Here is a 26,729-nt window from a genome sequence, read left to right as displayed (position 1 = left end):
TTTTTTGCTCGGCTTGATCGAGGCTGATCGAGACGGCGTTGAAAAGAGAGGACAAGTAATAAGTATAACGAAGGTGAACAGCGTATACTGCGTCCAACTGAAGTAAGCCCAGCATCGAAACGACTAAGTCGTCGATGTCGCTTCCGGGTTTCGTCAGAGACTTAGTCATGGATGCGTGGTCTTGCCACATGGGGACAGTTCAACGTCATTGGAACGCATGACTCATGGAGCGTGCCAGCAGTCACTTGTTTTTGTTTCAGTTTCCTTCTCACTTCTTTTCAGTTTCTATCTGGCTCTTCATCTGTGTGTACTGATTGATGTCCTATAAACTTAAGGCGCAAATGACAAACAAGGTATACGAGTCTATAGATTCACCTTTCTGTATACAGGAAGTGTCCGCGTGGCATGGCGTGTTTTCACTACGCCGTCACTATAACGAGCACTCTAAAATGACGGAAAATGGGCGTGACAACTGTCACGTGACGCTGTATGCATGGCGTAATCTTTACACGCTCGGTATGGGATGTAAGCCTGTCGGTCACACGTTTTGTGATTACGAGCGAAACAAATAAGCGATGCATCATTATTTAGAAAATTCCACTTCCCCACTGAGAGTGAAACAGCTGAAGAAACACCACACTCATTTTTGATGCTTCGGTTCTTGGATATTGCGCGGGGGTGTCTTGATGCAGTGCGCAATTTGATTCGGGTCATAAACGCGTGCCATTTCAACCTCCACGTACATTCAACAAATATATGCATAAAACAATACATAAAATGTATTAAACTCCAGTACAGCTTTATGAAATTGGTCTGGTGAAATAAAAGCAGCCGCCTGGTATTCTCACGCAATCGCAAAATAATTTGTGTGTCTGTTTTAAATGCTCTTTCATTCATCGGTTTTTAATTAATTATGCCTTATTCATTTGTGTTTTAGCAGTTTTCTTAAGCTTAAACGCGGCGACGGAAAGTAAGTTGTCCAACGACATGAAAAGTGACATCTGGGTAATTTCCTCGGGCTCCTCGCAATCGTAATGTATACTGCAACGATATGCATTGGGATCAATACCTCACACCACCATAAATAACATGATGTGCACTTCAAGCACGCTTTTATCTACAATATATGCGTACGTAGACTAGATGGCGGCTGCCCGGCAACCGTGGTCATAGTGCATTTCTGCTGGTTTTCAATCTAGACACGCTACGGTGGCCGATCCGTATCATAATGTTTGAAACGCTAGCACACAAATGACAGTGACACACGGGCCATGTTAGTTATAACTGCTGAAGACTTAAGCCTTCGCGCCTCAGCCATAGCATTGCTAAACCAATAGGCTCCATTCCCGCCTATTTCGCACACAGGTTCACACCACTAAGATTGATCAAGCTGCGGGTAACCGATGACGTCCAAGCTGGGCTGCAGGTTTCTCGAACGCGGAAGGCCGGTCGGAATAAGACCTCCACAGCAGAACGCCACTGCGCTTAGAAAAACTACAGCTTCCATCAGCGGTGCATATATATCATATCATTGCGCGTGAACTCAATAGTCTATCATGTGCACTGTGGGACGCCCCCGGCCTGCCACTACCCGGGTCTTTGGCGCATCATACTTCGTACACCACCGGAACAACTTACTCGGCGTGCCATTGCGAAAGCTGCAGTCGTAACAAGTGCAAAACCAGACTGGTTCCCTAACGTACAACTCGATGTTTATAGCTGCAGCGTGCTTTGTGACAAACGGAATAAGATATCGCTGCGCCACGAACACTCTGCAGTGGTCCGTGCGCTCGCAGGAGACTTGCACGTCACCACGCTCATAAACCACGACTGTACAAGCAGTGTTTTTTATACGTTCATTCGGCCGCCTGTATGTGGGAACATTCCAAAAAGGTTCGCTTGTTTATGGGCTTCAACGGTCTAGAGCGACTCACGCTATGAGAGGTGCCGCAGTGGAGAGACCCTGGATAATTTCGACCAACCACTGTTCTTTAATGTCACCTGACAACACACAGTGCACAGGACTTTCACGTTCTGCCTCCATCGAGAACGCGACCTACGAGAAACCGGGATCAAACCCCCCGTCCTTCCGCTCAAGAACCTATACCACCATGACCACCGAGCCACAGCACCGGACATTCCGAAAGGCAGGGATGTTTTTTACTCCCAAGAAAACATAAACAACGACCCGGTTATTGCAGTTCCGTTGACCGTAAGGCAACAACTTATAAGGCCAATCGCTCGAGGCTCTTTCGGTATGATGTGAAATATTTGAGCAAGGAAGTATCCCGGCATTCGGTGTAACAGGGTCGCGGGAAACGAAAGCATTCGACGTCGTGCTCAACAGACAGACCCTATGCGCCAGCTTTCGTCTTGTATATTAAAAAAAAAACGGCATTTTCGAGTCCACGCAGCGCGGAAATATGGCTATGCAATAAGAGCAAGCATCAATTAGCTCATCCTTCTCGATTGCGCTGCGCTATACCGTATAATTAGCCATATGGATCGTACCATCTCGAAACTGGGTTTTTGTACCTCTCTATACACACCGTCTCCAGGCGGAAGGAATTTGAACTCGGTTAGTAGTTAAAGTTAGGCGTGACTTTTTTCCCCCCTTTTTCTTTACCTTAGTCATGACGCCATCATTTCGGCCGCATTCCTGTCTACCTCGCGTCGTTCGCACGTGAACTAGCTCACGAAAAATGAAAATAAATCGACCAAACGTAGCGAGAGCAGAGATACTTCGAAAACAAAACCAAGAATGACTCCCTCCCCCTCCCCCTTTTTTTCCACGCGAGCACCTTCGCTGTGGGATGATATTATTCAACGCCTGTCAGCGGATCCAAAGCCCTCGAGATGGATCACTTCCGTACATATCTTTTTTTTCTCAAGTGCAACAACTTTCCGAGCACGAGGCCGACGGTTGGTTTAAGATATGCAGAACGAGGGAAGGTGTTATCGCCGATGGTACACGCACGGATTATTTCGCAAATAATTCGCTCCTATAGCCCCGGAAGCACGTTCATCGACTGCACAGGCAACACTTCTAGTATCCGGAAACCTATTAAAATACGATATAAAACAGGCGAAACGAAACACGAGAATCGACACCTCCAACAGGACAAAACTTATACGCGGTTCGTGAATACTCCGAGGCTTAATCCTACAGCTGCATGATGTGCGGGGCTCGTTTCCACAGCGGTCTTGGATGGATGGCCACGCAGTTAACGGCTGCTAATTTTTCCTTCCGCAATGTGTTGGGGCGGTCAGGCCACCGAGCTCACAACAGGCGGTATAATTTGTCATTTGCTTCGCTTGTATTAGTACAATTGCATATTCATAACTGGAATCTGTTCTAAACCAACGAAGAGCATGACCATTATAACGCACAGTCACTTATGTAATTGCGGAGTTTGATAAGTTCTCGTAGAAGTGAACTGCTGGTGTTTGTTTCTTGATCTGGCGTCGGGAGGAAATAGCCCAGGAGGAAGAAACGTAGGGCAAACGGTTAACCGTGTCGGTTCCGGTTTACAATCTGAGCGCAAAATAGTAATTAGTTTGATACATATAAGAAAAACGTAGAATAAGAAGAAATATAGCTATACGTAGCAATATTAAGAAGTACAGCTAATTCGAACATAACAGCAGCTAACGGCTCTCAAGTGCGCCATAGGCTCAATTGCATAAGCAGGAGACGTCCGACAAATTGAAATATTTTCTGATCGTTGTTCCACAGACGGTCACAAGAACGGCTGACTACAGAAACCACACTGAAGCTCTTGCACATTTCTATCGTGCTAGAAGGTGTGGTGACACACACTCCCTAAATCAGACTTTGACAGGTGTTCGATGTTTGACAGGTGTTCGGTGTTTGCGGAAGTAGCAGTAACGCCTGTGTCCGCGGTGCTGGTGATGCAATGTCGATAACGATCACGAGGAAAATGTGGAGGGATGGCAGTGGTAATCATGGAAGGAGCGTCCTATTTTAACAGTCAGAAAGCAATGTTAGGTTGCGTGGTGACGGCGTACAGCAGGGTTCTGGAGTAAGAGGGGTCAAACCGAGAAAACGTGAAATGCAAGGGAAGCTATTTCGTCGAAAAAAAAAAGGATTCAGTGTTTTTCCCTGCATTAGGATAGAGGGGAGTGAGAGCTTTGAAGGGAAAGAAAGAAAGAAACAAAGGTACAGACTGCATAGACACCATCATAATGGGCCATGGTGGTCACCAATGGCCAATGAACAATATTGTGCACATGTCTGTCGCAACAAAAACTATAGTGCAGGCTACGGTCGCTGACGCAAGTCGGAGGTATAGTTATGAAACCAGAAACGGCAGGTGTCGTCACCCTCGTTTGTGATGACTTATGAGGTGCACATTGGGGAATGGTTTCCCATGATATTGGCGAAAGCCTTCTTTCTGTTTTCGGCCAGCACGATGCAATGGGGAGCGATAGCCCCTGTGTATTATTACAGTGAGGACAACTACACGGGGTACATTTGAGGAGAGAAGAAGACGTGCATCGTTGTGTAGGCGTCTCTCACCTGAAGACGACGTTGGCGGGATTGAGGCTGGCCGTGCCGGGCTCGTTAGTGAGCACCTCGGCGCGGAATCCCCGCTCGTCGGCCACGTAGTTGACCCGCCGGCTGCGGCCGTCGGCCGTGCGCAGAGTGTAGAAGCCTGTCACGCGGCCCGTCACGTCCGCCGTCTCGGAGCGGCCGTGCGACGAGCCGTCCCGCGGGTCGGTCGCCGTGTAGCTGTACGAGTAGGGACGCCGGGGGGCAGGCACGGCCACGGGCGCTTCCTCCTATTTCGGCAAAGGAGGGACGCAGTGCGTGGGTATAAAGTGCACGAGTTTCTACAAAAGATTACAATAGTGGCCCTTCAAAAAAGAAAAGATAATATGAGTGCCGTTCAATAGAGGCCGTATAATTTGCACAATAAAATCAGCGTGTAGCTTAACCGTTCACCCTTCCAATTGTTTAATAAAAACTCGCAGGCTCCCTTAGACCAGGAAAGCAAACATTGACTGTTTGATATGTGGGAATTAACGTCCCAAAACCACCATATGATTATGAGAGACGCCGTAGTGGGAAAGCAAACAGTCTTGCTAAAACGTATTCTGTTTACATTCCTGCACATCACCCTGATTTTGCACTGCCTCTGTGATCGGCTACCTTAGACCCAAGGGACGATATCATGCGGTGACGTAAGCAAGCGAAGTAATATGAACGTCATAGCGACGCCATATGGACGTAAGAACTTTTGGTTATCTTTGGCATCATCAAGTGATGCTTCTTCGAGTCACTCGAGTTGACGCTGCAGGCCACCAAAGGTCAATTTTCGCTTTTCGCGAGGCATCTAAGGCCCGTATTCACAAACCAACGTTGGCCTTACCTCGAGGTTTCCTCAAGTTTTTCGCATCCTCTACATGCGTTGTGCAGGCATGAACATGATAACGAGGTAAAAGATGACAACAAGATTGGTTCATAAATACTATAGCTTACTTTGTACATTAAGCGAAACAAAGGCTTCCAATTGATAAGAAAAACTCGAAGTAAAGCTGAGGAAGCTTTGTGAATACAGGCCTAAGGCTCTCGCGTTAATTTCGCACAAGCGTCGACCACAGCTTAACGCATTTTTTGACATCGGCGAGAAGCCCCGCCGCGGTGGTCTAGTGGCTAACAACGAGCTTTCCTGAGCGACTTCGGTACAGACGAATGCGGTCTTCTGCAATGATCACCAGTGGTTGCGTGCTTGTGCTCTTTTTCTACCTCTCTTCCGCATCGACCCCTTTAGTCTCCTTCTGTCACAGTACAGTGTATACGGTAGCCAACATAATATCTGTTCTGGTTAACCTACCCTTTTCCCCTTTATTACATCGTCCTCAGTCTTTCTTTTTTTCTCGCTCTGTCCTCAGAGTAGGCCTGATGCTGCCAAAATTTAAGATGAAATGCATTGATTCTCTATACCGCGTATAATAATATGCACGTGATTTAATTACGTTCATATTCACGTGTATGTGCATAATCACACGTAATTTATTCAGTTTTAAAGGAGCTTGAAAATAGAAGAATTAAGAGTTTGGAACCAAATAGTGGCTATTTTAGCCCAGCGACCACTTATATTCCCCAAATTACATACTCAGATGTGAGCACGCAGCAAAAAACAATTCTGTAAGTATAGTGGTAATGAGATGAAATAATCAAACAGTGAATAGATTAGACTACGTCACTGAAAGGAGCAACCTTTTTGATTTGTGCTTGCTTCGGCAAAACCTCAGGACAGAGTAAAAAAACAACAACAAACGCTTAAGCCACACTCCAACAACGAATTGGCTATGATGGTGATAAGGCTTTAGTATATCAAATTGATCCGGAAGTATAGATGAAAGAAAATTGCTGAGAATCTGAAGGTCTTTACCGCATGGGCTGCATACTCTGAACCCTTACAGCTACAATAGCACGAAGTGCGAGTATATCTTGAAAGTTAACGGCAGGAAGTGGAGGAACTAGGCATTCAGCCTGGCATTGTGTAGACCAGCATAACACGGAATGAAGTTCGATTTTGCACGGAAAAAGAGCGAATGCAGGATGAAAAGAGACTTATAGGACAGGACACATAGGGAGCTTTCTGTGTCTGCCATTAACGAAGACACATGAGATCCAGGCTACGGCTTTTACTAGCGCTTTTACACACGTCATCATGGCACAAACAGCCACCGCTCTTTAGGCTCTGCGCAAACGTATAGAAGAGATTGCATGTCACTTCGAAAAAGGGCAAGCGTCAATGAATTGCTCTAGGAGCATGTGTTCTATTCGGTGGGAGTGTCTGCTTCGCTTTTCTTGTCAGGCAAGAGGATCACATTTTGGAAGTTCGGGAGCACACTTTTGGCATTGCCGGCGGCGTTCGCGGAACGCAGGCCACACCATCTCTGACGGGCAGGACAGAATCTGTAAGTCGCCCGGTGTCCCTGACCACAATTGACACAGCGCATCCGTTGCATATCGCAGTGCATCGCAGGATGAGGTCCACCGCATCGCGCGCAGCGCAGATTGAACGGGCAGTGCCTGGCGACGTGGCCGACTCTGTGGCACTCGTAGCACTGCGGCACATCGGGCCTGTACTCCTCCACTTCGTGGTCGACCGCGTCCAGCGTGACGTACCGCGGTCGCTTTTCGTGGGGCATGAACACGAGCACGACCTTGTCCGTCGGCTGCGCGTTGTCCTCAGAAGACACGACGGCCCCTTTCTGGCCTTCACGTGGGCGCGTCTTTACGCGTCGAGCCAGGACGACGCCCTGTGAACTGAGCTGATCGGCGACCTCTTCGTCCGTGTACCACTTTGTGACGTCACGAATGAGACCCACGTTCTGCTGATCACTCCTGGGAACCTGAACATCGACAGCTAGACCACAGAGAGTTCGGGTCTTCAGCAGTCTTCTGGCGACGCTTGCAGAGCTGACTTCGACGAGTAGACCCCCACGCGCTGTCAGCCGGGAGCTGATCATCCCGGAACTCACAACGTCACACGCGGCTCGTAGGAAACCATCTACTGTGAATGATTCAATGCTCTGACCAAATTTAGGCTGCACGAGCATCAGAAGTCCTCTCAGTGGGCGGCTATTCTGAGTAGGTAAGATCAGACCACCTGACGAGGCTGGCGGTGTCAAAGATGGAACAGTCTCGTTCGACAACTGACCTTTGTGCCGGGCCACAGTGTATCTGGAAGGTGAAGCTGTTCTGCTACTGCTCTTCCGTTTAGCTACTAAACTCTGTCGGTGGTCGGGGTCGTAGCTGTTGTACATAAAAGTCAAGTGCGGCTTGGCATACTCCTGGCGAGCGATTTCTTTGGTCGCGGCACCGGTGTCCTGAGAAGCACGACCATCAGACTGATCGTCGCACCGGTCAGGGCAATGGACAGCGCTACTTGGCCTAAACAACGACATCAGTTGGAATTCAACGTTTTCTTAGCGGGGGACACAAAGTGACAGTTATACGGCACCAGAAACCCACAACATGCCATTAAATCTTTCTTTGGTAAGTATACACGGACTGCGTGGCTATTCCATTTCACTGGACCTTAAATATTACAAATATCCCAGCCGTCTCTGGAAGTCCTGGGTATGAAATAATCTATACTGCAACGTTTTCCGCAACCGAATCGCTTGACACAAGGAAAAAATTAAGCCCAGCTAACTTACAGGGTGAATGCCGCACCGCAATTCAGCTGAACGCTGCGTTAACTAATCAGCTGACCAAGCATTGTTCAGCGCAAGACATAACGTAGCAATTTAGGATATCTTTATGTTGGTAGCAGACCGTTTGTCAGGGCTTGCATTCGAGCGTCAAACCTCGCTTCCAGTCGAGTCGTATTTCAATCACTAATGCGAACTTACCCTTGATTTTTAGTGCCTATACAAAGCCCTTCCAGCCAATGCTGATTGATTGAAACCTCCGATAAGCATAATGTGCAACGTTACTTTCTTCCAAGCAATCGCGAACTAATTTCAGGTCTTTTTAACTACGCACGGAAAATTGTGCTTCCGCGATTTGGGAGAGAGGAACATTAATAATCTGAGAAGAAGGGGGAAGGCCATGACGCCATACTGCTGCTGTGTAATTACGCGGTAGGTAAAGGGAGGACAGGAAAATGTGGAGCAATATGACAAGTGGTGGTACAGACGCATGCCGATTGCCTATCTGCAGTGCGTCTAATGCACGTTATAAGCCCAAGTATCAATAGCAGGATTGTGTCTTTTAATGGAGTGGTTTGTACAAGGTTCACAAAGCTACTGTATTTTTGTTACATTTTTTTCCCACCAGCAACAAGACGTGGTCACACAAACACACTACGCACGGAGCACACTTCTCAACCGCTAGCTGCTTTCTGATGAAGAAACAAACAGCAATATGGTGGCCACAAAAACTTGCGTAGGCACGGTACACCGGTCAAGCGGATGAAAGGATGCAAGCAACAAGAAAAGCAGGACAAGGACAATTAAGCAGAGTACGATGTATCGCTAAGCCTCTTCTGAAAGCGTGATGACCGTGAACAGACCTAATAGAGATGTCCACAATAAACATATCTCGTTCCCGCCCACCTGGAAAAGGACAATACCTATAATCACGCTGAGCGCGAAGCTGTGCGACACGATTCATCTGTGATGACCACACGATATAGCTGATTGCGAAGCAGAAAAAAAACATTCGGTAATTAAGAAAACACTAAGGCAATCGATTTACCTGGGCGTCTTGTATTTGCTCCGGTGGCAGTATTTCGTCCATATGGGCCGCCAGTTCCGCCGCGCCAGGAAAGGCGAGGTTCCCAGCTATTAAGCTCAAAAGCACTGTCATGGTGGCAGCCTTTTCAGCCTGCAAAGCAGACGAAGCAGACGAATTACATACGGCATGTCTCGAGCGGCTTCATGACGATGTGTTATCAAGGTTCACGAAACAAGCCGGCTATTATTTAGGACATCAACAGGTTGTGCTGAAACGAGCAACGATGTTCAGTGTCGCTTCATGGGGCTGGTGGCGCAAGGGCTTTCCGCAGCATGACATTGAACAGCGATGCTTAATGCCGCTAGGCCGCCAAATAAGGAAAGAATGTTCCTTTCGCTGTCTAAAAAGAAAATGTGAAAAAATAAAGCTGAATCGGTTACTTGCTCGGGTCATGAAGGTGCAACAGTTAAAACTAGAAAACTTGATGAAAACTCGGTTTCATTCACCCGCACTCTATAGTGTTCCGTGCTCCGGTGGCTCTGAGTCACGTGTGCCACAATACCGTTTTGCTGTCTCGCTCGCAGCGCGTGAGCGTTGCTTTCCTTTAACCGTTGCTAAACTATGTTATCAGCACGGCTGACTGCGCTGTCGCACTGTCTATCGATCTCGCGTTCCCAAGGGAACTATGCAAACGCATTTTTCGGCATTCGAAATTGCTTTTTATGACAAAAAATTAATTGATTGATTTGTGGGGTTTAACGTCCCAAAACCACCATATGATTATGAGAGACGCCGTAGCGGAGGGCTCCGGGAATTTCGACCACCTGGGGTTCTTTAACGTGCAACCAAATCTCAGCACACGGTCTACATCATTTCCGCCTCCACCGGAAATGCAGCCGCCGCAGCCGGGATTTGATACCGCGACCTGCGGGTCAGCAGCCGAGTACCTTAGCCACTAGACCACCACGGCGGGGCGACAGAAAAAAAGAAACAAAAAGAAATATTTAGAATGATAACATTCATTCTAAATCATTCTAAATGTCAATAATTCCACCGCTGCAGCTTTAATAGAGCAGAAGAAATGTGAGCTCAAAGTCTCACCATTAAATCTGACGCTAAAATACGGGCCGTCTCGGATTTCAACATGTATCTCTCGTATTTAGGCGATATTGGATGAACGAAATTATCTGAAACTGAGTATATTAAATCTCTGGACGCCTCAGGGGGCCATGTATTTCATTTTTACCTATAGGGAACTACGCAAGTTCTGGTGGGCACCACCAAAACTTCTATTTCACACATTGTCTCGCTTACCTTGCATCGTTTGGAGGCGAAATTGATTTTGGAATTGCGAAAGAATACATTACAAATATGAGAAAAATTTGCTTTCTTTCTGTGTCACTTTAGAAAGATATTGGTGCGCTAATTCAGTTTGTGCAAAGGCGAGTGCAGACGCCACGAAGTGACAACTCGGAGCAGTTCACGATATCACAGCTCAAAGCTTCTGCGAATTACGTGGGTGCAAACTTCAAAGGAACCACTTCCGATTACCCAAGCTAAAGATTAGCATGTGCGCCCCGCCGCGGTGGTCTAGTGGCTAAGGTACTCGGCTGCTGACCCGCAGGTCACGGCTTCAAATCCCGGCTGTGGCGGCTGCATTTCCGATGGAGGCGGAAATTTTGTATACCCGTGTGCTCAGATTTGGGTGCACGTTAAAGAGCCCCAGGTGGTCAATATTTCCGGAGCCCTCCACTACAGCATCTCTCATAATCATATGGTGGGTTTGGGACGTTAAACCACACATATAAAAGATTAGTATTTATTTATTTATTTATTGTACCCTCAGGGTTCTCACATTACAGAGGGGAGGGGCATGTTACATGTAAAAATGGGAAACAACACTTGATAAATATATACAAGAACAAAATTTCCATAATTGGCAGAATAATACAGAATTACGTTAGTAAGTGCGAGCTGTGTTAAAGCTGTCGCTACATTACGTTGAACAGTCTGTCGTGAGCTTCGAAGTCATAAACTATCTCCTTTACTTTTTATTTTTCGCCTACTAACGTGATATGCCACTCACTCGGCAACCCATATTCCCACTTGACGTGGAATGAGTCAGCGAATTACGAGACCTTGTTGTGCTCACCAACGGAGCACTCAGGCTAGGCGATAGCCTGCTATTCTTGCTCTTTTTGCAGTGCCTTTGACAGCGTGGAGAAAATGCTGGCGAGTCAACGCCGCCATACATATTGCGTTTAGCATTCTCGCGCGCAAAGCGAGCATTCTTACGCCGTGAGACGAGCTGGGAAAAGACGGTCTGCTTCCCACGTGACCTTCGCGCCAGGTAAAGGAAACAAACGAACCAACAAAAAAACAAACAACAAGCAGGCACTTACTGGGCGAGACAAACAACGGTCCGTAAAATATGGACGCTCTAACGTTCATCAACGCCTTCGAGAACTTCCTGCTTCGCCGCAGTGCACTGCTTGATCTCGCAAGGTCCTCAGCAATCAGCCGCGCCAACGCATCAACCACGCCTCCACGTCTTTTTTTGTCTTATACTCCCCACGTTACCAGTCACTCGACGAGAGTCGTTCCTTCTACTTCCGAAGGGCCAAGTAAACAGAGAGCCGAGTGCTAAACGCGATCGCTCCAAGAATGGAAAGAACAACCTCAAACATCGCCAGGCCGCCAAATGGCCGCCAAAGCACCACCGCGGAGGGTGGCTAGCTATGGGTCATGGAGCGAATGTCTAAGCTTTTTCACATTTTAAGTTTATTTGCGGGTGAACATTGTACCCTTGCTATGCAGAGTACAACGATTTCTGCAAAGAGAAAAAAATAAAACAAGAAAAGATAACATGGTCTAAGTGCTGTTTTTTGATAAATAGTTAGAATAGCATACTCTCGAATTTTAAGCAAGTTTGTTCGTTGAGGATATGATGATTCTGATGAGACAACAACAGTTACAAAAAGCACGTCATCACAAGTGCTGTTACTTACGCTAGCTGGAATAGCATGGTGTATTTTTCGATGCGCTTAATGAAAAGAAGATCACGGTGAGACCCATTGGTTGAATGAAGTGACTGTGGCTCCTCACCCAATGTTTTCAAGCTGCCACGTAATCACCCGTTATCTTAAAATCACAAACGTTGGAGAGATCATAAAGGCACAAACAATAACAAAAGAGCGAGCCACAAGTGTCAGCTCATCGTCGGTTGTTTAGTCGCAAAAGGAATTGTGTTCCATAAGTCTATGGCGCGATATAGAATATATACACCAGTTGGTGCAAGATGACATCTATAAATGCATTCAGAAGGCTGGAGCAGAGGCCCCTCTAGGAATGGTCATGTCTTGGTAACCATAGAGTTTCCTAAAATTAACCAGAGGGGACTCTGGCGCTGCGATCATTCGGCGAGCATGGGTAGTACACGGATTGGCCTAGTCGTCGTACTTTCGGGAGGCGAATCGTACTTGTGGCTTTGTTTATTGCTGTGTTTTGTTTTTTTTCTCAAAAGAAAGAACGAACCATTATGAACTTCGTGGCCCAATTTGAAAAGGTAAGCCTAAAAGAATAAGGTGGTGAAGCGCAACCGCTTAGCTCTTGCTCATTTTTGCTTCGTGAAAAAACAGTTCCAAGCCACACGAACACACACGAAGTCGAAGTACGAAGATTATACAAATCCGTCTACTACCCATCAATTCTATGCTCACTGAAGCGCCGTGTGTTGCAGCTCCCATAGACACTAGCGCCAGAGTTCCCTCTATAGTGTATATTTAGAAAACTATGTTGGTACCTACTACAATTCCGGGTGTTGCGACAGACACGATTTTATGACCTTGCAAAAGCAAACTGCTATTACTCCGGGCCGGGCGCCAGTTTATTGTCATTCAACCAACCCACAATAATGATTTTAAAAACTTGGACCATCTCCCCAAAGGGAACGCTGATCGGATGTTAAGCAGCAGCGTTGCGCCCGGGTCGCGTCACGGGTTCAATGATGCTAACGCGGGTGCTGCGGTGAACGCTGGAAAACTTGTTTGGAGAGATGGCTGGCATAAGCCTCGTAGGTAACACGTACAGATATGTTTCAACGCGTACGTTAGGCGCGCGTCATGTTCATTGCGCGTGAACCAACAAGCCGGCGGTGTTGATATCGGAGGTCGCGGCAGGGGTTGCTGGCAAACGGATGAGCCGGCAGCGGCAAGCGCGCAGCAGGCGAGTGAGAGAGTGATGTCAGCGAGCACTGCAAAGGGAGCGTCACGTCAATGTGCAGCAGCGGCATGACCTACTTGGCACCGCGCCAACACCTGCGGTGCGCGGCGCGCTCGTACGGAGGGACAGGGTTACAAGGCTAGTCAAGAGCTGCTTCGCATCTAATAATTATTAGCCTTGAGAATTTACCCGTGGTGCACGGTTGCTGAAAAACGAAATAAAAAAATTTGTAAGAAGAAAACAGTTTAAAGACGTTGCACAAAGTGCAAAGAAAAAAAAACAAAGTTCCGACACCGGGAATCGAACCCGGGCCTCCTGGGTGAGAGCCAGGTATCCTAACCACTAGACCATGCCGGACATGCCTACTGAGAGCCATACAACGCTTTTTCTGCTCGTGGCTAGCGCGTGAAGCGATGTGGAATTGCGATAGATAGATAGATAGATAGATAGATAGATAGATAGATAGATAGATAGATAGATAGATAGATAGATAGAAAGGCAGGGAGGTCAACCCAAATTGTAGCATCCGGCTTGCTTCACTGCACTAAGGGGAGGGAGAATTGGGATGAGATGAGAAGGAAAGCAAATAGAAAAGTAGCCGCGACATGAAAAAAAAAATCGGGGGTGGTACAACGTATTCAATAGGCCACTACGACGCAAAAAGCTCGATGAGGCCTAGACCGACATTCTGTGAGAATACGGATGGTGCCGGCATTCGAGCACTGACTGTTCGTGGGTTATAACGCAGCAGCTAGCTGCAGTCTTTGCGCGCTGTAGCGAGGGCAGTGACACAGATGCTCTATCGTTAGGAAAGACGAGAAAAGCACTATGATAAGGACTCTATAAGTGCGAGCGAGCGTTTCAGGAGCTATCGCATCAAGTGACTTTTCCGAGTGGAGCTGAATTTTCTTTTATTTTCATTTCGACACTCTTATCACTGCTGTTCTACCATATCTGCAATCCGTCTGGCAATTGCTGATCGTAGAGAGCTATATTGCACTCGGCAGCTTATACTGTAGACTTGACAACAGTCAATACTTCAGGAGAGAAGAAAAAAAAGCAATAAGAATATAGGTGCAAAAAATATAAAAAATCATTCCGACACCGGGAATCGAACCCGGGCCTCCTGGGTGAGAGCCAGGTATCCTAGCCACTAGACCATGCCGGACACAGTCAACACTTTTTAACCCGTCGTGTGTGCAACATGATATCGCGTTTGGAAAAGACGCGGACAGCACTATATAGAGGACTAGAATTGGGCGCTAGCCTCTCAGCAGCTGTCGCATTAAGTGTGTCTCGTGCCCTGAATACTCTCCTCCACCCCCACCCCCTTTTCCTTTCTTACTTTTTTTTGGAGGGGGGGGGGGGGCTGTCTTTTATCACCGCTGTCCTACAATGGCGATTACTTTTTGTGAAGGGCTATACACTAGGTGGTGTAGTGAAGATTTATTTTTCGGGCGACAATTGAAAAAAAAAAGAGACAGAGAGAGAAGAAAATGAAAATTTAGCGTTTTCAAGTGTCTATGATGAAAAGAACAAACTGATTATGACGAATGCCTTAGCAGCATACTTCTAATTAGGTTTGATTATCTAGATTTTTTTCAACGTGACGCTAACGCCCCGTGACTGGGCCGGTACATTTTGATTTCGTGGCCCCGTGGCCAGAATCGGTACCGCGATCTCATAAACGGAAGGTCAAAGCCACTATCCTACACCAAGACGTTGCCTGGACGACTGCAAGTGAAATGGCGTATCTTCGCCTGCTCACAAGCTTTTTTTTTTTTTTTCGATGGCACAGATGTCTTACCGATGGAAGAAAAATCCATGGTTTCATACCCTGTGTCGTCGTTAATAAGAATAACTAATACGAAGTCATGATAATAATGATGCTCGAAATTATTAGTGTCCTACAAGATAGGAGTCAGTGTCCTGCAGCTCTTGCGGCTTGCAAGCTGGCTGAAATGTTTTTGTCAGTTTCTTTTTTTCACACCAGATCTTCTCGGGCACATGCAACGCATTACGCAATGAGTCGCTGTTTTCCACTCTACAGAATTCCACGCAAAAGAAACTCTACATAGAGGCAAGCGAGGAGCACCGAGGAAGAAATTCGGGCACCAAAGCAGCAGCGGAAGAAAGACGATGCCGAATATAGGATCCATCATAATTAAGGCTTCATTACTATTTAATCTGTGACCTCTGTTAGCACTTAATAATAATAATAATAATAATAATAATAATAATAATAATAATAATAATAATAATAATAATAATAATAATAATAATAATAATAATAATAAATTAGGTCTATATGATCCAGCCGACTCTCGGTAGATCCGGCTGAGTGAGTGGATTGGTGCCAATCACCCAAGGATGATCATCATCATCATCATTATCATCATCCTCGCCAGCTATTCCCACAACAAATTCCATAATATTTTATAAGACCACTCAATTCTCGGCCAACCTCCTCCTATAGGGAACAAGAGAAGGTGAACATGAACAAAAACAAGTTCTTCTAAGCGAGAAGCAACCGCGTCTCGTTGGGAGGTTTGGGACGGGGGCGGGGTCACATTTTCATGAAGCGAGGACAAGGCTGGGAGTCGCGTGGCCCACGTATAACGACTGTACATGTGCGCACTGCGGATGCATGCATGCACGCTCCGCTAAAAATGCAGATGCTAACGTCTTCGTGCTCCGCCGGTGACTCAGACAAGTACGGCGCGTGCTCTCGCTGCGCCAGACCACGAACGACAAGGAGCGCGCCAGTCACCCACTGCCGGTTAAGAGAGACAAACAAAAAGAGTTACAGGCGAGGTGCTGCTCCCACTATGCGCGCCGATCGTCGAGACAACAGCAGCAACGGCGCGCCACGCTCTATTGTTTATGCATCTTTTTTTCCTGTGACGCTGGTGGCATTCTTCAGTATTCCGAAGCTTGCGCAGCCGTCTCGTACGCCCTATGCTAATGCGATCTGCTGGGAAGTTGTCGGCTGCTGCAGTGTATACCCTATAGTACTTCGTTTTTGTAAAAACTCAGTCTTCGCTTCGTGCACCAGGCCATTCGTTGTTTAGAGGATGACACATGCAAGAGAAAGACCTTCGGGTCCCCGTTGGTGAGACGTTTATTCCGACGCTCGAAGCAGGGAGGCGCGTCCAAATACTGTGGAGCCCTCAGGGCGCCACGGTGTTTACGAGCGTCATCGCGTGCCGGTCACGCCGCTGCCCGTGAAGTCTATCTAGATGGCTCAGCGTTGGCGCACGCGCCTACGCCCGCCGATTCTTTATGCAGCGCCCTGTCAGCTCAACTACACAGTGTGAATGGATTATAATAATCCCTTCTGCACCGTGTTTCTGAGAAGGTTTCTCTGGCGACGGGTATTGCCTGGGTGCTGGTATGATGAGTGGCGAAAAATTGCTGTGTTAGGCCGGATGCAGTTGACGGACCAAGGTTGTCAGGGAAAGAAGAGTGGTAGGGATGGACATCACTAACGCGTTATCACTGGCGCGTTCTGTCTGACTAGCCAGCTGCATCAGCATAAAGCTTTCTCCTATCTATCTATCTATCTATCTATCTATCTATCTATCTATCTATCTATCTATCTATCTATCTATCTATCTATCTATCCATCTATCCATCTATCCATCCATCTATCCATCTATCCATCTATCCACCCATCTATCCATCTATCTATCTATCTATCTATCTATCTATCTATCTATCTATCTATCTATCTATCTATCTATCTATCTATCTATCTATCTATCTGTCTGTCTATCTATCTATCTATCTATTTATCTATCTATCTATCTATCTATCTATCTATCTATCTATCTATCTATCTATCTATCTCTCTATCTATCTATCTATCTATCTATCTATCTATCTATTTGTCTGTCTATCTATCTATCTATCTATCTATCTATCTATCTATCTATCTATCTATCTATCTGTCTGTCTGTCTGTCTGTCTGTCTGTCTGTCTGTCTGTCTGTCTGTCTATCTATCTATCTATCTATCTATCTATCTATCTATCTATCTATCTATATATCTATCTATCTATCTATCTATCTATCTATCTATCTATCTATCTATCTATCTATCTATATATCTATCTATCTATCTATCTGTCTGTCTGTCTATCTATCTATCTATCTATCTATCTATCTATCTATCTATCTATCTATCTATCTATCTATCTATCTATCTATCTATCTGTCTGTCTGTCTGTCTGTCTGTCTGTCTGTCTGTCTGTCTGTCTGTCTGTCTGTCTGTCTGTCTGTCTATCTATCTATCTATCTATCTATCTATCTATCTATCTATCTATCTATCTATCTATCTATCTATCTATCTATCTATCTATCTATCTATCTATCTATCTATCTATCTATCTATCTATCTATCTATCTATCTATCTATCTGTCTGTCTGTCTGTCTATCTATCTATCTATCTATCTATCTATCTATCTATCTATCTATCTATCTATCTATCTATCTATCTATCTATCTATCTATCTATTTGTCTGTCTATCTATCTATCTATCTATCTATCTATCTATATATCTATCTATCTGTGTGTCTGTCTGTCTGTCTGTCTGTCTGTCTGTATGTATGTATGAACTTCTGGTTCTGTATATCTTCCCCCTCCCTAGACGGGTCCGCATACGCCTTCGATTACAGTACGTCCGGGATGGGTGCTTGTGTTGCGTGCAGCGTAATAGACCCTGTCCTAGGATACCATGTTCCACACATGTGTCATAATGATGCAACTTAAAGTATCGCACGCATGTCTTTAGGATAGGCCTGATCATCCTAAAGCAATGTGCTCAAATTTGGGTGCCCATTCGAAAACCCCAGTTAGTCGAAATTTCTGGAGCCCTTCACTACAGCGTCTTTTGAAATCTTATAGTGGTTTTGGGACGTTGCACGCCTCATATCATCAATCAATCATCCTAAAAAAATAAATTCAGGCTTCGCTACATGTCTGATCTTCAACGCCCTCAGAAGATCGGATTGTCTTGCCGCTTTGGCATGCAGTCTGAAATCAACTACTACGACCTCAACGTGGCCTGTTGCGACCGGGGTTTCCAGACACCGGGGGTCCGGGATGAAGTTGTCGAGGCAGGAGGAAGAGAGACTTGAAGAGGGTTTATTTACAATATATACATTGCGAACTCCCTACACGGTGAGCTCTCAAACGTGGCAAGCCTCTACATGACTCCTAACATAGCGCTACATGGTGCTTGGTTCTACATCGTTCTCCCTGGTTCTGCCTCTCGAAAAAGCACACCGAATGAGCCGTGGGGGCTCATTATAAAGGGTCTGTCCTCCCCAGATCCCTAGATCGGGGACCGCGTACAGAGGGCACCGTCCAATCACGGATCACACATTACCCGCGAGGGTGACGAGCACGCACGGTCCACGTGAACGTTCAAAATTGAAGCGTGATCACTGCACTCAAAGGTGGTGCCAGCAGGGCTCTTCCTCGTCGTGTGTGTCGCTGGTCGAGAGGTCCCACGCTCAGGACGGCATCCATCAAAGGGTTCGCCGAACTGTTTGCTCAATGAGCGGGGTGATTTGCGGGGGCCGCCGCGACCTCTTGTTCCCAGGAAGATGTCGCATTTGCTGTCGTCCCCCGAACGGCCCACTCCGTCGTGGCGACAGGACGTCTCACCCTCCTGCTAGGACGGACAATACAGGGCCGGCGTAGGCAGCCGGTCGTTCGGTTATTTGTTTGAAGACCAAAGGAGCGCCGCTCCCCCGCCAGCCCTGGCGCCGGCCATGACTGCATCCATTGAAAAGGCCGCCGTAAACAAGCTTCAAATGGTCGCCGAACGACTCGTTTAATTAGCGGGACGATTCCCGGCCGCCGCCGCCGCCGTCATCTTCCAAAGAAGAAGCTGCACTTGTGGTCTCCCGAACTGCTCACGGTGCCGTGGCGGCAAGACGCCGCACCCCCCCGGCCAGGTGGGAACAATACATGGCGGACACAGGCCGCCAACCCGTTTGGCGACCAAAAGGAACATCAAAAGGAACGCCGCTCCCTCGTCAGCTCTGGCGCCGGGCACAACAGCTCGTCCGCCGGCGGGAGAAGCGACCTGAGGGTGACCAGCTGCACAGGTTGCCCGAAGTGTCGCTGTGTAGTGCTGGCTTCCAGGCCACTGCTGATGACGCTCAGCCAAGGACTCTTTCCCTCTCGTTCCTTGTGGCTCCCCTCTGGGAAAAGCATTCATACACACCACCACAGGCACGGGAGAGCACCCTGCCCGCACTGAGACACGTCGAGTCCGACAAATTATCCAAAAGCAACCTTACTTAAGCAGTATTACCAAACACAAAGCAGCAATCGGGACGTTTCTCTGAGGTTTCACCAAAACTCCTAATCCCGATCCGATAATAATCTTCCCATCAAACTGCTTTCAAGAAAACTAACTGTCAAGTGATGCGCTCACCGTGGCATACCCGAGTGCCTGCGTGAGTAATCCGCCGTAACCCACCAGGTATCATACTCATAAAATAAAGCATTTTACTTCACGCTATCTTTTAGTTCCCGAAATTTAGTGCCGCCAAAGCCAGTCGTCAATTCCTTTTGAGAAGACGAAAGCATAACTGCCGTGCTGTACCTGCATCAGGAACATCTTTATTATACATCCGCAAACGCACATCACAGTGCTCCTGCCTGGATGAGATACCACCTAACCGTTCCCTTGCTGTTGCCACTTTCACAAAGCATACATATAAACTCACGAGCTAGCTTTTCTTACACACCGGACACATGCGAACAAAACATTAAATGAACAACAAAAAAAGTTTCGCATGAATCCTGAAAACCTCGCAAGAATATCCTTGCGTCCGTGCGCTCACTCAAAATTCGTCTCTAACGTCGGTCCTACTTGACAAACGCCCCTAACGTGTCGTTATACGGCCGCAAAACGGTTACCTTTAAAACCAATACATACAAAGCTTAAAAAATAAACAGCATGGTACCTGCTACGTAAACGCTATCTAGTAGCAGAAGTACAGAACACATTCCAAAAGGAAAACTGACCTAAACAGTCAAAACAGATATTCAAAACTAAAAAATACAAATCCGCGGGAGAGCCTTCCGAAACGCTTACCGCTGTCACTTAATTTTGAGACGAACGCGCGGCGTCGCGTCCTGTGGGTCTTTCTAGGCGAACGGGAATTGGAACAATGGCAAAACCCATTCGCTTCGCCTCCGACCCCCGCAAAGCTCTGCGCTGACAACCTGCGTTCTTACTCTCGCTGAGTACCTCGCACTCCCGCAGTCCATCAAACATGCCGTCGACAGAGCGACGAAAGGGTCTGCCTTTCTACCCAACGTGCTTTTTTTTTTTTCGTTTTGTCCGGCGGCTCGGACGCATACAAACCAACTCCGGTGCCGATGACAAACGCCTAATTCTGTACGCTCTAATGCGTGTCACTATCCTTCCAATAGATCTATACAACGCATATAGGCTACCAAAATGATAGAGCGCTAACGAAAACAAAGTACAAACGAGTTATTTACAAAATCACAAAAACAAACAAAATGTTCCTTTCAACAGTCCCGAGTCGACGTTTTCCGAGAGGCTAACAGCTGTTCGCAACAACTCTGAGTCGAACTCGCGGTGGTCGCGCCCGGAACGATTTTCTCGAGAAGCGGGGTCTACAACACGCGTCAATCGCCCTGCTACCGAACCCCGCGACGTTCCTCGAAGCCGACTTGCTGTCGCTTCCTGCCCCTCGAAAACCACCGACTCTTTTGCCCCGCACCCCGTCCAATGCACCGCGAGAACAACGGAAGGGTCTCTTGCCCCTCGACCACTTACGCACACAATGCGCTTCTCTTTTCTTTGTTCTCTGGCCGCTCGGACGCTTGCGATACGGCAACTTTCTTGAAATTTCGCTCCGCCATTTGAATACATTCCTCAAACGCGTCGCGATTTTTGCCTCGTCTTTACGGCGCTTTCTCCGTTTGTCACGCTTCTTCGTGCCGTCTACGGAGCCTTTCGCCAACCTCTGATGCTCGTCAGCACCCACTTGCTTGTTAGCTTTCCCGCGCGCACTGTCTGAATGATTGCCTAGCAATTCATCCTTCCAACACTGCCGCGTACGATGCGCTTTTCTTTTCCGGCGGTTCGGACGCATACGATACAGACCCGTCAGAGAAGACAACGGCACTTTTCTCGCGATGTCACTCCGCCGTTTGAAAACCTTACTCGAACGCGTTGTGCTCATCGCGAGCTTTGCCTTACTGTTGCCCTTCGGACGCTTTCTCCCCTGTGCACGCTTCTTTGCGCGGACCTGGGAGCCTTTCGTCCTACTCTGACGTTCTTCATCACCGATATGCTCCTCCGCCGTCTCGCGCGCCCAGTCCTGATGATCACTTATCAGTTCATCGCTAGACCGCGGCCGCGTAGATTGCGCTTTTCTTTTCCTCACTCTCCGGCCGCTTAGACGCATGCGATTCGAGCCAGTCAGAGAAGACAACGGGCCTTTTCTCGCGAATCCGCCACGCCGTTTGAAGGTCCTCGTCAAACGCGCCGCGCTGATCGCGAGCCTTGCCGCGCTTCTGTTTTTCGGACGCTTTCTCCGTTTGGCACATTCCTTGGTGCCAAACCTGGAGCCTTTCGTCCGCCTCTGATGCTCATCAACATGGTCTACAGGGCTGCAAGGTTCGATGGAACACTCTGTTAATCTTAACTCCGTTTCCACCACCACGGAACCCTCACACCCTGCTGCGACCGCGAGCTCTTTTCCCTCAGAATGGGTTAAAACCTGTTCCATTCCCTTACAGGCACTAGCCTTTTCTTCGGCCTCAAACGGCACCGCCGCTATATCTACAGATATCAGACATGTAGCCTCCGCTTCAGTTGTAAACGGCACCGCCGTTACATCGCACCGTTCGTGCGCTACATCTACAACTTTCTGACCTGTAGCCTTCTCTTCAACCTTAAACGGCACCGCCGCTACCTTGCACCGCTCGTGCGCTACATCTACGGATTGACCACTCTGCTGCAATGCCACCCCTCTACGCCGAATCCTATCTATCTCTTCGTCTAATTCCTGCATCCTTTTCATATGTTCTTCATGCCTGCGCTCAGCTTCCAATTCCTCCTGGCGCCATCTTTCCTTTCTTTGCGCCCTTTGTACTTCCATATGTTCTTCATGCCTGCGCTCAGCTTCCAATTCCTCCTGGCGCCATCTTTCCTTTCTTTGCGCCCTTTTTACTTCCTCCTCCTGGTCCAATAAGTACATATTCCCGAAGTGCTCGATTTCCTCATTGTCACTATTGCTTTCGAGAATCACTTCGCGGAGTTTAGAAGCAGGCATATCATCATTAAAATCTAGCTCCAGATCCCAACACAGGTTCAGCAGGTTCTCTCTCGTCAATCTCGTAAGATCCATGGCGACTACTTTGCTTTGGCTCAGCTGTGACAAAACACAAACCCACCAGCGTTTCAATTCTGGGTCTAGAGAAATTGAAGCCTGGCAAATCTCACAGCGGAGACCACAAGCTTAAGCACCCAAGTAGCACTACGTGGCCAACATCCCTCTCTACTTGTTTCCTGTTAATTTTCACTCCTGCTTTTTACAACATCCTAAAATTTAACCCGCAACGTACCCTTAGAAATTTTGAAACATTACCACTTGTTCCTATTGAATCATCTAAGCTTTCCTGCTTTAGCGTACTTGCTCAGATAATCATCCAGTGCTGCCTTGTGCTGAGATAACAACCACAGTGGCCAGGCAGTTGTTGGTTATATCTATCTTTTAACGAATCTAGGCTAAAAGACTCGATATATCTCAAGCACAAAGCCAGGCACTCACCCCATTACGTGCGGTGGTGGTACGCTGCTTCGATCCCGCCGAGTTCCAGGGCTTTCGGCTGGCCTCCGGTACATGTCGCTCTCCGTCGCAGACTCGTATCCCACCGCTGCCACCAGTTGTTGCGACCGGAGTTTCCAGACACCGGAGGTCCGGGATGAAGTTGTCGAGGCAGGAGGAAGAGAGACTTGAAGAGGGTTTATTTACAATATATACATTGCGAACTCCCTACACGGTGAGCTCTCAAACGTGGCAAGCCTCTACATGACTCCTAACATAGCGCTACATGGTGCTTGGTTCTACATCGTTCTCCCTGGTTCTGCCTCTCGAAAAAGCACACCGAATGAGCCGTGGGGGCTCATTATAAAGGGTCTGTCCTCCCCAGATCCCTAGATCGGGGACCGCGTACAGAGGGCACCGTCCAATCACGGATCACACATTACCCGCGAGGGTGACGAGCACGCACGGTCCACGTGAACGTTCAAAATTGAAGCGTGATCACTGCACTCAAAGGTGGTGCCAGCAGGGCTCTTCCTCGTCGTGTGTGTCGCTGGTCGAGAGGTCCCACGCTCAGGACGGCATCCATCAAAGGGTTCGCCGAACTGTTTGCTCAATGAGCGGGGTGATTTGCGGGGGCCGCCGCGACCTCTTGTTCCCAGGAAGATGTCGCATTTGCTGTCGTCCCCCGAACGGCCCACTCCGTCGTGGCGACAGGACGTCTCACCCTCCTGCTAGGACGGACAATACAGGGCCGGCGTAGGCAGCCGGTCGTTCGGTTATTTGTTTGAAGACCAAAGGAGCGCCGCTCCCCCGCCAGCCCTGGCGCCGGCCATGACTGCATCCATTGAAAAGGCCGCCGTAAACAAGCTTCAAATGGTCGCCGAACGACTCGTTTAATTAGCGGGACGATTCCCGGCCGCCGCCGCCGCCGTCATCTTCCAAAGAAGAAGCTGCACTTGTGGTCTCCCGAACTGCTCACGGTGCCGTGGCGGCAAGACGCCGCACCCCCCCGGCCAGGTGGGAACAATACATGGCGGACACAGGCCGCCAACCCGTTTGGCGACCAAAAGGAACATCAAAAGGAACGCCGCTCCCTCGTCAGCTCTGGCGCCGGGCACAACAGGCCGTGATGGTGTTATCGGTACACTTGCCACTCTCAACCTGCACCATTTTCTTGAAAATGGTTTGGGCTTATGTCGTGGTGATACATTTCCTAGTTTCGACGACGGGTGTGCGAAGTACCGTGTTACGGTAAGTTCGAGAGATAAGTTCATCTATGCAAAAGAGACTTCCGAGAGGTGTTTCAAGTGCTAAATTCATCGGTGCGCCCCAATCAGTGCACGCCAACCCTCATACCATTATTCTTTTTTGTGTAACTTTCTCTCTGTGAGAATGTGTCCAACTATACCAGAGGAAGCACCTTGTCTCCGCGAGCATGTGCATCTTATTATACGGGAATGGCAGTGGTAGGCGTAATGATTCGAACGAATCCACCGCAAGCGACCTGCTAAACGGTCAAATGGGTGCATGTAAAAATCCGAACATTTCATATGGAGAACCGTAAGCGGGAGAGGTTTCATAAATCATTTTGCACAGACAACAAAATCAGATGTATTACAAGTCGAAGATGGAACAGTTAACTTATATAAAGACTATTATAACAATATTTACGTTTTATTGTCCCAAAACCACAATATGATAATAGGGACGCTTTAGCTATGGAAACTTCGACCATCTTGTGTTTTTTAATGAGCACTGACATCGCCCACGAGCTTCTGCCATATGAAAAAGGCTGTAAAGAAGGAATTTGTATGACTACCTCAGGCAGATTTACTAAAGCCTGAATAAATCTGTAGCTATTATGATTTCGCGTTCTAGATGTACAATCATGCCTTGCAAGGTTTCGGCGCTTTGCATCATTTTCAGACATGTACACTTCTGACCCGGTGCAAGCATTCAAAGTCAAAAATGACGTTGTTGAACTGCACTATAATGGAACCATAGTGACTCAGAGTCGTGCTAGGACATATTGTAACGGCAAAATAATTTTTTAAAGCTTCGGTTGCTTCGAAGGAAAATGCATTGGACACAGCTCGCTTCCCATGTGATGCAGGACCCCGGGCATGCTAGAATGGCATGTATGAGTATTTTCGCTTCTATAACCCGGGAAGTCCGACAGAATGCACTTCCACGATTTCTGATACAACACAGTTTCCCGTAGTGGAGCTGGTGTATTCCATCGAAGACGCCGCAGGTATACACTGGTCACTGATAAATCTACATCTCTCTCTATCGACGCTGTTTAGACTGTTTCCAATTCGAATGTAATCGGTAAATTTACCAACCTTCATCTCGGATCTCTTCGCGCCGTCTTGCCGATGCCGAGGTGTAAAATTGACAGAACACGAATCCTTGCAGGTGTATGACGACGTTCGGAGCACACAGGTATAAGGCAAGTCTCAGCAACCACAGAGTCCCGCCAAAGATGTCGAGAACACCCTTATATATGACGGGGGCGAAGCCTCCTCCCTTTCCCATCTTATACGGCATACCTATACCAACGATATAGGTGGTATCTCGAAGACGAGACTAGTTGGGGGGGGGGTTCATTTAGGTGGCAGTCGGACCCCAGGGCTGCAGGGAGCGAGTGTGCCAACAACGGGCCGGTGGTGGGGGTCAGCGCCGTTCAATGGAATCGGGCGTCGCAATACGGGGGCGACCGCGGGGAGGGTCTAATGAGTCCGTTAAAGGTGGCCCCGTTGCGTCAGCAGGGGCCCCGTCGCGCTCGAGTCGTCCCTGCAACAGTGTTCTTCTCCGGAGAGCAGGCACCTAACGAGATCGTCGGCGCGCCACAAAAGGGAAGGTCAGTCGAGACGCCGACGCTGCCGGTTGTCACCCCTCCGAAGCCTTCGTTTCGGCGCGACGACCTTTCCCCGCCTCGCGGTTCCACAAGAAAGCGCGGAGTTCTGTCCCCCCCTTCCTCCCCCTTCTACATCATGGTCGCCAAGTGGTGTCGAAAGCTGAGTGGTGTGAAGATGAGAAACCTCCTCTCCACCCCTGACACCTCCCACGTTTGTATTGTAGTGACCTCAGCTCTAACACTGTCACCCTTGATAAGGGCTACAAGGCCTCCGGATGACGCGAGTTAGCTGTGCATGCCCGGCAGTGCGTGGTCCACCTGCTCCGTATACAATTGAGTGTGGGTAAGTAGGCGATAGCACGTCATTGACCGAAACGAAAAGTTGTTGGGGCGACAGTGTCAAGTGACTCATGTGAGGCTTAATGTGACCGTCCGGCTGGGTCTTCCATGCATATAGTACCTTCCAGTGCGTATGTTACCAAAATTGACTTTCTAATAATCGTTAGGCATCGTTCCTACTATGCAGTTTCTCCTATGGCAGCTAGCTACTTACTGAAAAGAACGCATTCGAGCACAGTTTGCTTGCGGCATAAGACGTGGA

At 47.9% G+C, this 26,729-nt stretch overlaps 1 protein-coding gene and 2 non-coding genes across 3 annotated transcripts in view; all 3 read right to left on the bottom strand.

The window, feature by feature from the left end:
- The window catches only part of LOC142817249 (uncharacterized), a 59,457-nt gene extending 33,732 nt beyond the window's left edge, over positions 1-25,725 (bottom strand). The window contains exons 1-3 of the mRNA XM_075894314.1: positions 25,614-25,725; positions 9,242-9,370; positions 4,541-4,803 (exon numbers count right to left, since the gene is read on the bottom strand). Of these exons, the coding sequence (XP_075750429.1) occupies positions 4,541-4,803; positions 9,242-9,370; positions 25,614-25,619 (398 nt within the window). The 5' untranslated portion in view covers positions 25,620-25,725. The remainder of the gene's footprint in view (positions 1-4,540; positions 4,804-9,241; positions 9,371-25,613) is intronic.
- TRNAE-CUC (transfer RNA glutamic acid (anticodon CUC)) lies at positions 13,727-13,798 on the bottom strand. Its single transcript has one exon. It is a non-coding gene; the product is annotated as a tRNA-Glu (tRNA).
- On the bottom strand, positions 14,538-14,609 carry TRNAE-CUC (transfer RNA glutamic acid (anticodon CUC)). The gene has a single exon. It is a non-coding gene; the product is annotated as a tRNA-Glu (tRNA).
- Positions 25,726-26,729: the final 1,004 nt, after the last annotated feature.

This window comes from Rhipicephalus microplus, chromosome 5 (assembly GCF_043290135.1).
Source record: "Rhipicephalus microplus isolate Deutch F79 chromosome 5, USDA_Rmic, whole genome shotgun sequence".
Taxonomy (NCBI): domain Eukaryota; kingdom Metazoa; phylum Arthropoda; class Arachnida; order Ixodida; family Ixodidae; genus Rhipicephalus; species Rhipicephalus microplus.
The sequence above is the reverse complement of the archived record's forward strand: the minus strand, read 5'-3'. Positions and strand labels throughout refer to the sequence as shown.